Source organism: Corvus kubaryi, unplaced genomic scaffold (genome assembly GCF_017639235.1).
Source record: "Corvus kubaryi isolate FWS band 111438036 unplaced genomic scaffold, C.kubaryi_AGA036_p1.0 split1-37355, whole genome shotgun sequence".
Lineage (NCBI taxonomy): Eukaryota > Metazoa > Chordata > Aves > Passeriformes > Corvidae > Corvus > Corvus kubaryi.
Genome location: NW_024582078.1, coordinates 1,941,633 through 1,959,454, shown reverse-complemented (window position 1 = coordinate 1,959,454; position 17,822 = coordinate 1,941,633). Strand labels below are relative to the sequence as shown.

The following is a 17,822-nucleotide window of genomic DNA, read 5'->3' as shown; positions in this document are numbered from 1 at the left end:
ACCACAGCCAGGCCAAGTGAGCTGCTTCCTCTGCACTTAAATACTCACAAATAAAGCGTTAATTACTGCCCAATCTGATAAAACCCAGCAAAGTGGTGAAAATCTGCTTTATTTTGAAGCCATGAGCTTTTTCCTGGGCTTCAGAGAGACGAGCAACGCACTTGATGTGTTTTAATAAACAAGGGGCTTCTTGGAAAATATTTGTCTGCTTTATAGTATGAACTGTCATCAGCTTGAGCTGCTGGGGTGGAATTTACACTCCAAGGTATTGATTTGTTTTACAAAGAAATAACTCTGTATTTCCCTGTTGTTTATTAACACACACCCGTGCTCCAGGATAAATCTAGCTTGACTTTATTACAGATTACACCCCTGTTGATCCAACTACAGAACCCTGTTATCGTGGTGGTATGAGCAAACATCCCTCAGGGATTATGGATAAATCCCCAGATTCATCTGAGATTTTCCTCTTAATTCTGTGAGCAGGAGACCGAGGATGCTGAACAGGACACAAAAATGGGTTTAATTTTTGAATATCAAGATTGCAGAAAGACTCTGGATACGGGGTGGCAGGGGAGGGAAGGAAGGTGGAAAGGCAGGGAATACATCCATGGATTGGATAAGCTCTGCTCTGCCTGTGAGTCTTGTGCAATTCTGAAGGTGAGGGAGAGAGAGAAAAGTAAATTCTGTTGACTGCTCTGATGTGACTACATGATACCAGTTTTTTTACCATTATATCTGAGATGATTTGATTATTCTACTTCAAATTGTCTGAAAATAAAGCTAGAAAATTACATCATAATAGCTAAAGAAAGTGATTTCTGACTTCCTAAATAGGCTTGCATGATTGTTCTCATTTCCTGTCCCAGCTTCCCACTGTCAATGTTCTTACATACTGTCATTTCCTTTCTTTCTTTTTGTTTGTTTGGTTTGGGGTTTTTTTTGTGATCATCACTGTATTGACCAATTCCTGACTGACACCCTTGTGTTCTGGGGGATTTTGAGATGATGAAATGTTGGTGTGGAGTTTGTACCATTAACTATTTCTCATATTGCAGGGTGCGTGCAGCTCCAATCCTGGGGATGAGCAGCATGCCCAGAGGGATTACAGGAGACTCAGAAATTCAGCATCTCTTAAAGCTTTCAAAGCCCACCGAATCCTCCTAAGAGGACAACTCTTTTTGTGCCAAAACACAGAAATAAGCTCGTTCTAAGGGTCTTCATTTGGCTGTGTTTGGGCTAAAAAAGATAATGACAGGATACCTGGGAGTTGGGGACGAGGAGGAATCACCGTCCTGGAATATAAGGGAATTAAATCTTGGAGAGGAGGGCAGTGGGGCACGTGAGGATGGAGTGGGACAGGTACAGATCCCATTGCTGCTTCCACGGACACTCCCCAGGCTCCGGCGCAGCTTCCAGGCGACTTTAGGGATAATTACAGAATGTATTGAATCCTGCAGCAAGGAATGGAGCATCTCCAAGGCACCTGAGTACTGTGCCCACAACCCTGCCAGGACATGGAGCCACTGCCAGGCACATTTCACATTTCCCTGCCCCTTCCAGGCAGGAATGGTGGCACAGCCTCTTCCCACACAGCCCGCACCCAGCACGTGTTTGCCCCACACTTGAGGGACACACGAAGCAATAATGGCCAGCTCAAAGCCAGCCTTCCTCCCTTCCTTCCTGTCTTTCTGTCTTTCTTTCTTCCTCCCCCAGCTCTTGGAGGGCCCTGCTCAGGCCTGAGGCAGAGCCCTCTCCTTTCCCCACACGCCACCATCTTGAGGCGCCGCCTCATCCCTAAGACAGAACCGCAGGCCAGGATGGAGGGTCCCGCTCCCAGAGAGCCCTCACGCCAGGAGCACCTCTGGGGGAACACCCCGGTGTCCCTCGGTCCCCTCAGCACCCACAGCCCAGCCCTGGGGCTGCAGGAGCAGCACCCACAGGCAGCAATATGGCAGGATGGGGCTGAGGGGAGATGGGGGCCAAGATGGCCGTGCTGGCCCCACAGGGCCCAGGGTGAGGGCAGGAGCTCTCCGGCCACCTTGGAACAGGGCAGGGGCTGTCCAGCCATGCTGGGTGAGGGCAGGGAGTGAGGGCAGGGCTGTTTGGTCTCTTTTGGGCTATGGGGGTGCAGGGGTTTTGTTTGGCCACACCAGGTCAGGGCAGGACTGTCCGGTCATGCTGGTTGAGGGCAGGGAGTGCACGGCTACACCAGGTCAGGACAGAGGGTCAGGGCTGGGGCTGTCCGGCCATCCCTGGGACAGGGCTGGGGCTGTCCGGCCATCCCTGGGGCAGGGCAGGGCTGTCCAGCCATCCCTGGGGCAGGGAGCAGGGGCTGTCTGGCCATCCCTGGGTCAGGGCTGGGGCTGTCTGGCCATCCCTGGGGCAGGGCAGGGCCTGTCCAGCCATCCCTGGGGCAGGGAGCAGGGCCTGTCCAGCCATCCCTGGGGCAGGGCAGGGCTGTCCGGCCATCCCTGGGGCAGGGAGCAGGGGCTGTCCAGCCATCCCTGGGGCAGGGCTATCCAGCCACCCCAAAGCGCCCCTTTGCCCTCCCCACACCCCATCACAAGATCCCAACACAGAGTAAAAGCTGCTCAGTTTATAAATTTTATTAGCTGGAGAGTGTACACAGTACTTACAATTGCATCTATTAAAGACCAAAATACACTTGAAAAAATGCATCATATAAAAAAAAATTAAAAACTTTGAACTATGTACAAACTTTGCCTGACATTATGTTAAGCTCAGGACCCTCCCACGCCCATTCACAAAAGTTTATTTTCCCCCTCTTTTTAACATGTAGGGCCTTCAAGCCACTTAGCATCACTTGAGGATCATTTTTTCCCAAATCCTGTTCTTTACACTCCTATAAATCTGAGTTTTGATGGGTTTGATGCTTCACTGCTCTGGGTCAATCAAACACATTTCTCCCCAAGCCTCTTCTTTCATCCTCACCCGCTCTTTTACTCACTCCCAAAGTGGAGTTTTTGCTCAAGTGTAGCCAATCTACAAAGAAATCTCATTTAATTACTATAGGGAGGTTTGGACTGGGCATGTCTCCAATTTAACAGATTTCCCTGAAAAAGCAAGCAGACATTTTTGGTACCGTGGTGTTAACTGCTGGCTCCAACCTCACCAAATTAAACACAACTTTCAGCAGTGATACACAGAACACAAAACAAATAAAAACATGACAGGAGCACTCGGGCTTTCACATCACTATTTAAAGTATCAACAATAAGACTTTGTAGAACACAAATCTGTATTTCTTCACACACAACCTACAACAGCGGATCAGAGAACCTGAATATGAAGGGATATTGGGAAACAAGTTCTAGCTGGCTAGAAAAAGTTTACAAGTTCTTTAAGAAAAGTAATTACTCATTAAAGAAAAAACAAAACAAAATCTATGTCAGAGCAATAATCTTGCTTCCCAAACTTCCAGCTCTCAGAGGGGGTCCCTCAGGACAGAGATTTACCATCAACTAAAGAGCAAAAAAAACAGCATGGAGAGGCTCTTACTCCAGCACACAAATATTCCACCAACAAAATGTACAGGTGCTCCAAAAAAATATTTACAGTAATGCTGCAAATCCAACTAAAATTCCTTAAGGAGAGCTGCACGTTCCCAAAATGGGGGAGATCCCAGGAAATGCTGCGTGAGGGTCTCAGGTGCCAACTGAGGAAAATCAGCACCGGCCTGGAAGTGGGCAAGGATTTAAGGCAGAAGCAACCAGAGGCCCTGATGATGCCATCGATGTTAAAAATACCCTTGAAATAATTAGAAATAAACCCTAATTAAGAGTTGTGAGCAGAGTGTCAGATTACTGGTTTAACTCAGGACAAAAATTGAAAGAAGGAAGATTTCTTTGCCTGCCAGGAAGCGGGCCAGCTCCTCCTGCAGCTGCAGGTGTCCCCATGGCCGAGTTTCCTTCCCAGCTCCAGCTGTGGGGAGGGCTCGGACACAGAACCAGGAACTCCCAACCAGGAGCTGAGCTGCACTTAGAGATCCAGCTGCCAATTCCAAACCCCCTCTGCAGTTCCTCCTTGTCCTTTCACTGCCTCCACAGGTCATCCTTACACCTGGGACAAGCTCCCTCTTCCTCCAGGATTGCCTGCTCACAAGGATCCAACATTTCTCCTCCCTCTTCTCCTTCTCACACTCTCAGGTTTAGTATTTTTCTTGCATCCAAAGGAAATAGAATTTTCCAGGCTCTGTTCTTTTGTATCCTCCCAGTCTTCCACAACTTGCTGATTTGTCCTTCACTTTGTCTTTAGTCAGGAGCTTCCAGTAAATGGGAAAACACGGGAGGGAGGAAATGTAATTTTCAGGCTGCACTTGAAATCAGCATTCACTGAATTTAACCCAGTCTCACCCATCCCTGGCTGCTTTCCTCAAAAACTCCTCCCTCTGCAGCTTCACCTGGCCAGGTTCACATTCACCTGGCAACATTCCCAACTCCAAACTTCACTGCTGTGATCCAGTTTGAACTACAGAACACAAAAATTGGAAAATCTGGGACTCCCAACAGGCAGATGAACCAGAGAGCAGCTGGGTAACTCATTAAGGTGGGAGAGGGGAACAGGAATGGAATGGTGAGAAATCACCTGTTAAATGCTTTTAACTACTGCTCCCATCAGCAAAATTCAAATCATAAGAATAGGGCAGGCTTAGAATCTAAATTAAAGATCTGTTCTGTGGAGATGCTCAGCCCAAAGCCAGCTCTAGGTCATGGAAAAATCCTTTTTTTTTATAATGTAAGTACTGCTCGTTCACTAAGTGCCACTTTTGTTTTGTTTTTAAGAGGATAATTTATAAAAAGCATGAAAGGTTCATTGGTATCTGCCTTCATTTGTTAAAGAGTCCTTCAGGTACCTCAGGCTGAGCTGCCCCAGCTGCTGCTGTCCTGAGTCATCCATCACTCTGAACTGTAGGACTGATTTAGGCATCAAAAACATCATCCCAACAATGGTCAAGTCCCACTCTGGGACTGAGGATTCCACGTCTCCTGGAGGAACCATGGACTTCACTGGCAGGTGAGAAAGAAGATTTAAAAACAAAACCAAAAAAAAAAGATCCTTTGGAAGAGACTCACTTAAAAGTTTCAATCCTTTTTATACTCACATCCATCTTTCTTCCAAAGCAACAAGTACTGGCAATGAACATACAAAACCACCCAGAAACTGATTTACTGATCCAATCCCCCCCACATCACCCTGTCCCACCCCACTGGCAACAGAGACACAAAACATCAAGTCCTGCAATAATCTTGACTATTTCTAGCATTGATTGGATGGCTGAACCTTTCCCAGAGAAGAGCTTCTTTACACATTTACAAGGTGGAATTGAAAAGAATCCCCTTGAGTTTCTGCCAGGGCTGGAAGTGCAACAGCAGGGCCCAGCTCAGGGAAAATGAAGTCCAAAAGGGGTGAGGAGTGGATGGAATAACAAATCTCTGCTGGCCAAACACAGGCCTGTGGTGCAGCCACTCAGTGCTGGTTGGAGCAGCTGGAATCTGTCCCTGGACAGGGCTGTGCTGCACCAGCCACAGGGATTGAGGCGAGAAAATGAAGGAAAACCAAAGGGATGAGTGTTCAGACTCCGAATTCCCTGTGCTGGATCAGGAGAGGGCACCAAGGAGTCTGAAAGGTTCTGTTTGTAGAATTGAAACCTCAAGCACCTCCTCAACACATGGTGCTTGCTCTGTGGAAAAGGACAGGCTGTGACATGGAGATTGTCCCACTCCAGGATTCACTGGACACTCTGGGCAGGCAGGACAGGCTGGCAGGAGGGACGGGAATTCCCTTCAGGAGTTTTTCCCTGGAAGCAGGGGTTAGGAGACCCTGATCATCTGTGTCATCGCTTCTTCGTTGGTTTGACTTGGATCCTGCAGACACAAAATGTTGGAAATCCCACATTTTTCCATGAAGCAGAGAGAACCACACACAACAATGGAGTGAGGAGACACTCCTGCCCTTCCCTTGATCTCCAAAAATGTCCTATTTTCCCTGGGTTTTACAGGCCAGTGTAAGAGACTGAGACACAAAAAATCCTAATACTTCCCAGGAATGCGTTGTTTCTGGTATTTAGGAAGACCTAGGACTGGTCTGACACTTAGGAATGACTTTAGCTCAAAGTAAGAAATACTCCCTGAAGGCACAGAACTGCTCTAAAGCACTGAGCAACAACAGAACCCGTTCATTCTACTCCATTGTGTCCCTTCCTTTGAAAAATGCCTTGCACTTTTTATGCAAATCAATATGCAGCTAAGAATCAGATATTCCCATCTTTTAATTCCCATCAGATGTAAAGATAAGGTGTCTCTACCTTTCATTCATGTCCTGAAAGAACAAACCACAACCCAACCAGAAAGGTTGTTTTACAAACAAAGAATGTTTGTGTGCATTTATCCTAGGAACCACAAAATGAACACACTTCTCTCCACATTATTGTCATTTAATTCCTCAGGGCACACATCCCTTGCTCTCCACAAGCAGCAACAGGAGGGGTTTTTTTTCCAACACTTGGAATAAATTTAAAGGCGGGGAGGACCAAGGGTCAGCAGCCAAGCCCAAAAACCCAACCAAAGCAGCACAGACACCTCTGATGTGTGTCCTGAAGGGCTGAAATTTGCCCCAAACCCCACTCACCTGCATGTGAGGGCTGTCCTTTTCCTTGGGGGAGAAGAAGCGGCCCCCCTCTCCCCGTTTCCTGGCCATGGCGTGCCGGTGCCGAGACTCGTGCAGGTATTTCTGCAGCGAGGGAAGGAGCAGGTGAGGGAGCAGCCACTCCTTCCAGTCACTGCTTCCCAGGGGAAATTCCCAGTCCCATCCATCCCCCTGGCCCACTCCTTCCAGTCACTGCTTCCCAGGGGCAATTCCCAGTCCCCATCCATCTCCCCCTGCCCCACTCCTTCCAGTCACTGCTTCCCAGGGGCAATTCCCAGTCCCCATCCATCCCCCTGCCCCACAGACACCTGTCGTGCTGACAGTCAATGCAGGCTCACACACAGCTCCAGACACTCCCAAAAACACCCAAAGGAAGAACTGTCCCCAAGGGACTTTAAAAATTTACTCTGATGTAGCTCATGAACAACAAAAGCATCATAAAACTGAGGAACACCCTGATTCTAATCTTCATTTTCCAGCCCAGGTGGGATTCTGTCCCTTTCTCACAGAGCAACCCTGTGTTAAGACCCGAGTTTTATTCTCACCCTTCGCTCTTTGGGGATTTTTCCCTCTGCTTCCAGCTTTGCCCGTGCCTGCCTCCTCTTCAGGATGCGGTGGTACTGCTTGGCATTGACATAGAGGGGCTCCTCTTCCAGCATCTCTGCTCCAGGCAAAGGGATCCTCTGGATGGCTGGGACTGAGCCAGCTCCAGGCACCATCTGTATGGAGAAGGAGGGTTTAGTTCAGAGAAGGTGGGTTTAGTCCTTGCAGCTCAGCACACAAACTGAACACAAAAATGCCATTAAAAACCTAAATATTAAAATGGAAAGTGGGTTTTGCTCAGGTAATGCAGCCACTTAAATGAAGAGGAGCAATAAAGCTGTTCTCAAACTGCAGAGCCAATTTAAACAAATCAATTCCTTGTCAGTCCTGCTGGGTTTTTCTGATAAAGGTAAAATTTCAATACAATTCCATGACTGTGTTGCTGCTTCTTGGACAATTAAACAAACAGGACATGGCTGGTGCTTCTTTTGGGTTATCTCTTACTTCAATTCTTTCATTTCAGAGCATTTCTAAGCCAACATCACAGAGCTGCTGACATCTAGTGGGGACCAACAACATTCCAGTCCTCACACTACAAAGAAACAGGAATTGGCAAGAAAAACCTCTATAAGTGATGGAAACAAATCCTAAGGGATCCTCAAGAAAACCAGTAGTGACTCAATCTATTTAAACCTTTGCTCATCAGTTCACAGCTCAGTTTGAATTTCAGTTTTTAGATTTCTGAGCTGCTGTGGGAGAGAGGAAGTACAGAACACACAGATCACAGCAGGATCCAGGTCTTTGAAGCTGAAAATTTCTAATTTTTAAACTTTAAACTAATGGAACTTACAGAAAAGACTGAGCATATGAAGGTGACCTGAATCTCAGACAAGAGTTTATCAGAGAAACAGGGAATCACAGGATGGTTTGGGTTGGAAGGATCTTAAGGATCACCCAGTTCCAACCTTCTGCCATGGGCAGAGACACTTTCCACCATCCCAGGTGCTCCAACCTGGCCTTGGACACTTCCAGGGATCCAGGGGCAGCCACAGCTTCTCTGGGCACCCTGTGCCAGCCCCTCCCCATCCTCCAAGGAGAAATTCCTTCCCAATATCCCACCTAACCCTGCCCTCCATCAACTTAAAGCCACTCCCCACTGTCCTATCCCTACCCTTGTGAAAACCCTGCTAGATTTGAGTACAGACACCCTAAAGCTCAGCCTCCAAAGGCAGCAGTGGGAATTTCACACCTACCATGACCATTCCCCCTGAATTGACCACGTTCCCAGCCACCGGCAGTGTCACCGTGACCGTCCCCTGGCCACTGCTGGTGGTGTTGGTGTTGGCTCCAGTTTGGACAATCTGGGCTCCAGCCAGGCTGGCTGCTGGAATGGTGATCATGCCTGTAACAGGGACTGTAACTTTAAGGAAGGAGAACACAAAAGGAAAAAAAAAAAAGAAAAAAAAGAACGAAAAAAAAAAAAACCAAACGAAACAAAAACACGCACACAAAAAGAAGGGAACAGCATTAGTCCCACTTCTGTGTTTTACTCATTCATCCTTCCAGAACATGCACAGAGGGAGGAAAAGCGTTCAAGTGAGGGATTAAATTCCATCAGAACTCCTGGTTTTTGCATTTGTAACCTCACTGTGAGTAACCATGCACTCCTGAGGTGGAAAAGCAAAAATAAGGGTTTCTATTCTACCAGCCCTTGCCAGAGACAAGGAGATTTTCTGTTTCTGGGGGAAGAACCCCAGAGTGAATTGCTGCAGAACACAAACACCTAAATAAATCAAAAGCCTTCTCAAAGAGGTATCCTGGCTCCTCCCAGCCCTCCTACCTTGCTGCAGGATGGTGCCATCAGCATTCACGGGCTGGTACACGATGGTCTGGCCCTCAGCAGCCTGGGCAACCTGCTGGCCTTGCACCGCTATCTGCTGCTGGGTCTGAACAAAACAAAGAGCACAAGAACGTTACAGACTGCTTTTTTTTTCCAGTGTTTACAATTCCTGAATGAACACATGGTGCTTGAGGTGTTCCAGGTGTCTATTTCTGTTGCCTCATTAGCAGCAGTAAGAAATAGGCTGGAGCACAGACCAAATAACTGGAGATCAAACACCTGAAGCACATGTAAGATGCTTTTTCTAACAGTTTAATAACGAAAAAAACAAATTCTAGGTTTCCTGTCTCACTATGAAGATGTGAAAGGAGGAACTATCCTGCTCAGAAATTTAATTTTGGCCCTAACCAAAAGCATCAGCAGAAACCCCAGGTGTGACTGGACTACTGCACACGATGGCCCAAGTATGGAATTAGCAATGCTTCATGTTTTCAAAATTCAACAAAGAGACAAAAACAACCACGAACCAATAAAATACAGAAACACGATGGAGAAAAACATGCAATCTAATTATTCTGCCCCAGAGTCATGTATGAAACACTACAAAAACATGACACTCATTCTCAAGTTCTCCTCAATATTAATAATTCCTTTTTTTTTTTTTTTTTTTTGGGCTTTTTTTTTTTTTTACTTAACCACATCTTAAGTCATTTGTCAAGTTTCTCTTCCTGTTCCTCTGCAGAAAAGCCTTTCATGCTGGTGCAGTTACCTGTGTCTGGCCAGCAGTAACTGCAGTCTGGGGCTGCTGTATAATGATCTGCTGGGTCTGGCCCTGCTGCCCCTGTACCTGCACAGCCTGCCCACCTTGAATCTGAATCTGACCTGGCTGGACCAACTGAATCTGTGGAAGAAAGAGTCAGAAAGGAACATTAACTATGCCTCTGATTTCTCCCTCCTCGGCCTCAGCATGACCAAGTCATCTCTGAGGGTGATTTACTGTTGCACAGAAAAAGAAAGCAGCGAGTCTTCTCTTTTTCCAGTTGAAAATGAGGAGTTTTAATGGATTGCTCCCTGTGACACAGCAGCCCAGCCACACAGGGCAGAGGGACCAACGTGCTGTGTCACTGTGCTCCAGCAGCTCTGCACTGCTTACACAATAAATCACTCAGGAGAAATCAATTATTCACATGGCACTGGGAACCAATAGTCAGGTGGAAGAAGAGGAGGACTAAGATTTAAGACATCTGTGGGGTGTTAATTATGCAGCACTCAGAAGTAGTGCTGGGATATATAAAGTTGTCCTCAGCTTTGCAGAGTCTTTCCACCACTGTGGAATGTTCTTAGATTTAAAAAAGAAGAGCTGGAATATGGTTTGGAGTTTGTGTTTAAAAACACAGTTATGGGTTTTCCTCCAACAACCAGACTGAGAAGAACCTCATAAAAATACAGTGGTTTTCAACAACGGAAATTTTAAATAAACCTCTCAAAACACCAAGACATCATTTGCCTTCCTGGGCTGTGCTGGGTTCCTAAATCCCATCCTAAATCACCAGGACACTTTCATTATGCCATGGTTACAGTTCTTCCCTTTGCTTTTGAGGAACACTTTGACCACCTCCTTAAATTTACCAACTGTCTTTTAAACAGATAATTACTTCCCAAAAAATCCATCTTCTGTACCTCCTTCACTATTGCCTTCTGTGCAACAGGAACGTTTAAATTCCCCTTCAGCCATCACATATTAGACAGGCTCAAGCACAAATTATTTTCAAGAAACTTCCTTAAATAATTTGTTTTTAAATCCTCTTTCTGAGCCATAAGTTGAACAGGCACCAGATCCCCTACTACACTGCAAGGGCCAGATAAAATATCCCAACCAACAAAAATCCTGGTCTAGGGGAAGGTATCCTGCCTGTGGCAGGGGGGTGCCAACTGGATGAGCTTTTCGATCTCATCCAACCCAAACCATTCCATGATGAAAACCCCCAAACCAACCCAGCTGTGTTTTAGCGTTTTTAATCCAAAAAGTTTGCACCAGGCCATAGAACATAAAAACTGAGTTCATAAAGGACTTTCACTCATTCCCACCGGGCCAGAGCCACAAAGCACCACCTCTGCCTGGTTTTAGGGTGCTGAGCAGAGCCTGTGTGACAGTGGGAGCATCCCAGAGTGTCCCCAGGCTGTGCAGTGCCCCCGGGGTGTCTCACCTGCTGCAGCCCCTGCGTGCCGGACACCGGGACCTGCATGATGGTCTGGCCCTGGCCCCCAGGCACGGCCTGCACCATGATGGGCTGGCCCGTGGAGGTGATGAGCTGTCCCCCGCTCACCTGCACCATCAGCGGCTGCCCCTGCACCTGCGAACGAGGGAACAACAAGGCAACAATGAAAACCCCGCCAGAGCAGCCCCAGTGCTCACCTGTGCTCCTGTGGGGGCAGAGGAACTGAGAAACAGGCACTGAGCTGCTTCAAACCAGCTCTGGGTTCCAGGACGTGCTATGGATTTAGTAAATGATCTGCTTTTCTTGCAGTCTAGCTGTTACAAAGCATGAAAACCGCATTTTCCAGCCACAAGAACTACCTTCATGCACAGCCCACGAGCAAAGTGGAATAAAAAACTTCATTATTCACCTCACAATTACTGATTTTTAATTGGGGTTCCTACTGAGAGAGCTCTGTTCTGACAGGGAGGTTCTGAGGTGGCTTCAGCTCTCCCCAATTTCATGCCTACAGCGTTTCCATTTTCTATCTGACACGGAGCATGAGATGTGCTGAGAGAAACTCTCCATGATTATTGAGGGAAACTGTAACTGGAGCAACACAAAATGGAGTTCAGGGAGGAAAAGTGAAAGTGGATGAGCAGCAGCCACTTCTGGGCCCAAAAAGGCATAGAGTGGATTTATAACATCTAAATATAAAATTAAAATCTAAAATCTAAAATCTAAAATATATGTGTGAGGGTGGTGAGGCCCTGGAACAGGTTTCCCAGAGAAGCTGTGGCTGTCCCATCCCTGGAAGTGTTCAAGGCCAAACTGCACAGGGCTTGGAGCAACCTGGGATAGTGAAAGGTGTTGGGGTTGGAACTGCATGAGGTTTAAGGCCCCTTCCCACCCAAACCAGTCTGGGATTCTGTGGTAACTTTGGTTGGAGAGTCTCCAGACTCTTGGACCCAAGAGTTCTTCATCTCTCTGGTCACTGGGAAAAAGGCCCATGAAAAGAAAAACGAAGGGAAAACCTCTCTGTTTGAACTCCCTCACCTGCCAAGTCCCCAAATTGCCCAAATGCATCTTGTAAAATGCTCTGCCTCCACGGCCTAAATGCAAAATGATCTCATGAACCAGGGAAGCACAAAATCTGATTTGTTTAGGGACAAGTACAACACAACGTGGTAAAGTCACTGCGTTCCTGGGTTTCACACCCCATGGGGTGAGGAACCAAATCCTGCAGGGAGCAACCAACTGTGGTTAACACGTGGAATTTGACTTTCTGGGTCACCACTCTGTCCCTCAGCCTGTCCATCTCCCATCCAAAGCCCTCAGCCCCTGGGCTGGATCACACAGGGAGGAGCATGCTCAGGTCAGCACAGAGAAGCACAGGCAGCAGCACAATATCCAAGAAGCAGAAAGGAAAACAAGACATTCCAGGATTTTTGTTAATGAATTAGAGCAAGCCAAAATAGAAAAAAAAAAAAAAAAAAAAAAGGGTGGGGACAACATAACAACAACCAGAGGCCCCAGTGAGCCCAGCAATCCAAGTCAGGCAGCGTTTGAGATTTGAACTCTGAACATAAAAAATGCTGTGTTAACTTTGCACCTGGCAGGGCCACTCCAGCCCCTTGGAACCATCCTGCTCTGAGGAATTACAGACCAAACAAAACCAAAATACTGAGTGCAAAACTGCTACAGTTGCCCAGGGTCTGTCAATTGCTCTAAAAAGGGCTCCTGGAAAGCCTGGCTGAGTTAAGTGGAGGCTGCAAGACAGGAAATACCTCACACTGAAACAAGTGATTCCTTCCAAACTGGGATGTATTCGCTGTCTGGATTCACATGGTTCCTGGGTTTCCCTGTGTTGTTCACAGGTAAATAAGAAATTGGATCTCTCAGTGCCACAGAGGCCAATATTGTCCCCAGGTACCCTTTTAGTCGCAGGTGAGAAGGTTCCACTGCTCAAGCTCAGGCTCCCCCAGCACCTCTGTCTGTCTCATGCAGTGAAGGCAGAGCCCTCCTCAAGAAGGAGCTCAGAAACTTCATTTCCTTGGAATTACAGGAAATCTTTGGGGTTTACCCTGACTGTTACTTCCTCATTTTGGTGTTTCTAACTTTGAAGTCGCATTGAACCACAATTCCTTTCCAGAATTCCTGGCATGCACCTGGGACTCAGGAACAGCTCCAATCCCATGGCAAACCCTACAGCCAGCACCTAGCACAGATTCCTGCTCCACATCCCCCTGCTCCTCTTGGAAACCCTGGGACAAACACAGCATTAGATATGTGGTGCTGGGGAGGGTCATGCAGTGCTCAGAAACACAATCAGAGAGGTCACCACTACCTGGAGGGTCTGGACTTGCTGGCCTGAGGCCGATGCCACCTGGGCCTCAGTCTGCAGCTGGACAGCTGTGACACCTCCCTGCTGCGGGGAACAGGAACAGGGAGAGCTTGAAACATGGAAATGCACAGCTCTGACACCACACAACACACTGCTGGGACAGGGGGGGTTGGGGTTCATCCACACTGCTCCAGAACACGAGGAATGGGAATTGTAGCAACCCTAAGGATGGAGTTCCCCGGAGCTGCATGTGGCACTGGAAGGCTTCAATATCCCAACTCGCAGGGAACAGGAGGGATCATTTTGCAGGATTTAAAGCTCAGTTTCAGGGTTTTAGTCTGCTCACGGCCCAGGTTTGTCACTGTGAAGGGTTCCAAATTTTGGTCCCTCTGGTTTGTCATGACAAAGCCCTTCCTGCAGCACAGTCTGAGCTCATCTCTGCCGCTCCTGTGTCGCTGCCTGCCCACCAGTGACCCTGAGGGACAGTCTGGAGAGGCTGCAGGAGCAGTTAGAGCTAAAAGCCTTTTCTATCTTTAGCCTCTTTGCTAAGAGGCCCAAAATACTCCCTGTAACTGTGTTAGCATGGGGAGATGAAGGACAGCTCCCTCCCAAGTGCTGCAACAGCCTGGTAAAACAACTTATTTTAGAAAAATGTTTCATGTCACACACAGGCTTTAAGAGCCTGTACTGAAAACCAAAGCCGAGGGATGGTTTTGTCTCCTTTTTACCTAGAAATTGTCAATAAACCAAATACATCTTTGGTTATGTGCTGCAAACAGGTATTTCGGGTAATCCTTAATATAAAATGTTTTAATCTCAAGTGCAATTTTGTTCTGGCTGAAAAAGTCAACTTCAGCTAAACCCAGTGGAAGGATCTGGTCCCTGCTGAGGCCAATGCAAAGCAGATCTCCCTGAAAACAGGATCCAGTGGCTCAGCCCTTTGCATGACAAACCACCAAACCCTTCTTGCCTTGAACTAGGACAGAAGATGCAGCAAAAATCCAGCAGCAGCTGAAAATACATCCCTAAATCTGCATACAGAAGGCTTAACAGTAAAAAGCAATCAGCTCTTAAAACTCAGCCCTGATATTTCACACACTGAAACAAGAACTTCTTTGTGGGAAGGATGAATTCACCCCAAGCTACTTGGTTAATCCTGTTCTGTGTGTTTGCTTTGCTCCACCTGTAGTTCTGAAACAAAGAATCTCAGTAACCGTTCATTTGAGAAAGCTGGAGGAAACATCTGTGGGCTTGAACAAAACCTATTTTAATTTTGGGGGAACTGTTCTTGTGGACAATTGATTGTTTCTGTTAATATTCTGTTTCCTCCATTTCCAGAGATGTGTTCATATATTCTTATACATTTTTATATTTTGCTTTCCCCATGTCAGTAGCAGTTTACAAACTCCCTGCTACGCTGAAATTTGGTCACTTCCACACCTGCAATTCCATTTCCTAATAAGTGTATTTTAAAAAACCACATTTACCCTGACTTCCAGGCAGGTGACATCAGTGCCCAAGTGACAGAAGTCAGGTGAACAGGTGCCCAAGAAGGATCAGGAAACCCCTCAGTGCTGCTGTGCCCCTCTGAGGGGTGCAAAGGGTTCCCAAATTCCCACATTCCGTACCTGCTGCTGGATCTGCCCGGCCTGCACCACGATCTGCTCCGTGGAGCTGCTGCTGTTGGCTGTGTACTGCTCCATGGTGCCTCAGCCCCTGGCAAGACAAGGCAAAACTCAGGTGATCACTGTCCCAAGGTTCAGGAATTCCCGTTCTCCCCCGGGAGTTGCAAAGCCAAGTAAAGCAGGAGCTGCCCCCAGGACAGATCTCTCCCAGAGCTGCTCCATCTCAGCAATGAACAGAGGTGCCACATCCAACCCCAGTGAGCAGCAGAACCACCTCAGTTCTGTCCCACACTTCAGGGACTCCACCAGTTCTGAGTCTGCACATCCTGGGCTCCAGCCAGGTGCCCACACAGGGGAGTGTCACTGCTGGAAAACCTCAGGAAATGCAACCTTTAGGTGTGAAACCAAACAGCTCTTCAAGAATTCAGCAGAGCTGTGAAGCCTTCTCTCCTTCCCCCACTACACACCATGCTCTCCTCGTATTTCTTCCCTCTCCTCCTACTCTCCTGGAATGGTTTGGGCGGGAAGGGACATTGAAGCTCATCCAGTGACACCTCCCACTATCCCAGGCTACTCCAAGCCCCGTCTGACCTGGCTTTGGACACTGCCAGGGATCCAGGGGCAGCCACAGCTTCTCTGAGCACCCTGTGCCAGGGCCTCCCCACCCTCACAGGGACAAATTTCTTCTTTAAAGAAGTATTTATACACTCAAATATGTCCTTCATGTATTTTGGGAACCACCAACAGATTTGCCAGCACCTCCATCCTCTTGCTGCCTCTCTCTCATTCCTTGGCCCTTTCCCTGCACACTTCAACACCACTGTGCTGAAATAAAACACCTCTTCCCTGCCATGGCTTCTCTCCTCACTGGCCCAACAAGGGCAGAATTCCTCCTGCAGTGAGGTGTTTGATTTATGTCACGACTGAACAAGTTCCTGCCACATTGGTGAAAGAAAGCACAGCCTGGAACTTGAATTTTCCAAGTCTAAAGCAACGAAACCTCAGGGTCCCTCAAATTTTCAGGGAATGCTGACAGGATGAAGTCACAGACTCTCTCTGTACCAGTTGCTGTGGTTACTGCTGCTGTTTGAGCGCCATCCTTTGCCCATTTATTGACACTTTTTCACCGCCAGAATAAAAGAAGATAAATACTCTTTCTGAAGATGCTGCTGTCTGGTTCACTTCAATTTTGCACTGGATACTTCCATTTCTGCCTTAAACTAAAATCTTTAATTAAAACATTACCAGTTCTGTAATCCCAACACTGCACCAGCTGCCTGAAGTTCTGGACAAGGTTCTACCAGCGCTGGATCCTCACCCTCCAAGGGATTATCTCATCCCCTTCATTAAACACTGAGTATCCAAGTTAAATATTAAAGATCAGGGATCAATCAATGGCAGAGAACGGCAGCTCCTCCCCCAGTGAGCTCACGGGCAGCTCCTCCTCACTGGGGAATGCTCTGGTAAAGAGGGACTGTCCGAGTTTCAGCAGCAGATATTCATATATATATATATATATATATATATAATATATATAACAAATATCCTGAATTGTAAGGGACGCGTTAAGGATCATTAAACTCCTGGTTCTGCCAGCCCCAAGAAATATATACAAATATATGTATGAGGCCATGGAAGCTACACCAGGACGTTTCCTCAACAACCAACCCACACCAAGAGCAAACCAGTGCCACGAACAGTCCGAGAGCTCCAAAGCATCATTTTAACCGTGTCACAGCCCGGAGCAGAGCTCCTGAACGGGCAGAAGTTTCCAGGGCAGAGCCTGTGACGCTCCCGTGGGATCCCAGCGCTCCAAGGACACCGCGGAGCCGCACACCCACGCCAGGCCGGGATTTCACACGAGCGGCGCGGAGGGGGCGGTCTGAGCACCACATGTGGAGCACAAGTTTAGCTCCCGGCTCTTTGTGGAGCCCAGCGATGACCCGGGGCTGTTGTTTCAGTGCGGGAAGCCCCGGCCCGGGGGTCCCTCGGTGCGCTCGAGCCCCTCGCTGCCCCAAGGGCCGGCCCTGCTGCCGGAGCACCGCGTGCCCGCACATCTGGGGAGGCGGCACCGGAACGGGCAGCCTGGGCCCCCGGGCCAGCGGGGAGGCTCCCGGGGAGGGCGGGGCACTGCGGGCTCCAGGCTCCGCCGGGGGAGGAGGCCGGGCTCCGCTGCGGCGCTCGGCCCCGCGCCCCCGGCCCAGCCCCGGACCACCCGACCCCGCTCGGCTCGCTGCTCGCAGCGCTGCTCGGCCCCGCGCCCCCGGTTCCCCCGCGGCCCCAGCGCGGCCGAGCCCGGCCCGGCCCCGGTTCCCCCCTCAGCCCCTGAGTGGCCGCGGCCCCGCCAATCCCGGCGCGCGGGGGCTCCATATTGGCCGCTCGCGCTCACCGTGCCGCGCTGCCCGGTCCGCGCCCCGCGCTGATTGGCTCACACACCAAGGCGATATGGCCGCACACAACATGGCGGCCGCGCCCCACACAACAAGGCCGCCCAGCCCCACACAACATGGCGGCCGCGCCGCTCCGTCCGCGCGGGCGGACCCTCTCTATGGTCCCTGTCCAGAACATTCCGGGTCGGTGGGCGGAGCCTGACGGACGGGGGC

At 48.7% G+C, this 17,822-nt stretch overlaps 1 protein-coding gene across 9 annotated transcripts; it reads right to left on the bottom strand.

Moving 5' to 3' along the window:
• Nucleotides 1–2,594: 2,594 nt before the first annotated feature.
• NFYA (nuclear transcription factor Y subunit alpha) lies at nucleotides 2,595–17,662 on the bottom strand. Of its 9 annotated transcripts, XM_042013391.1 has the most exons (10): nucleotides 17,609–17,662; nucleotides 15,223–15,310; nucleotides 13,595–13,678; nucleotides 11,260–11,406; nucleotides 9,822–9,953; nucleotides 9,053–9,158; nucleotides 8,466–8,632; nucleotides 7,215–7,388; nucleotides 6,652–6,753; nucleotides 2,595–5,888 (listed from the first exon to the last, which is right to left on the bottom strand). In XM_042013391.1, the coding sequence occupies exons 2-10, from the start codon at nucleotides 15,295–15,297 to the stop codon at nucleotides 5,835–5,837; spliced, it is 1,041 nt and encodes a 346-aa protein (XP_041869325.1). In that variant the 5' UTR covers nucleotides 15,298–15,310; nucleotides 17,609–17,662; the 3' UTR covers nucleotides 2,595–5,834. The 9 variants fall into 9 exon arrangements, with proteins under 9 accessions (XP_041869325.1, XP_041869327.1, XP_041869329.1 ...); XM_042013393.1 differs by lacking the exon at nucleotides 17,609–17,662 and having other exon boundaries at nucleotides 13,595–13,675; nucleotides 15,223–17,363; XM_042013395.1 differs by lacking the exon at nucleotides 17,609–17,662 and having other exon boundaries at nucleotides 8,466–8,614; nucleotides 15,223–17,362.
• Between the last annotated feature and the right edge of the window lie 160 nt (nucleotides 17,663–17,822).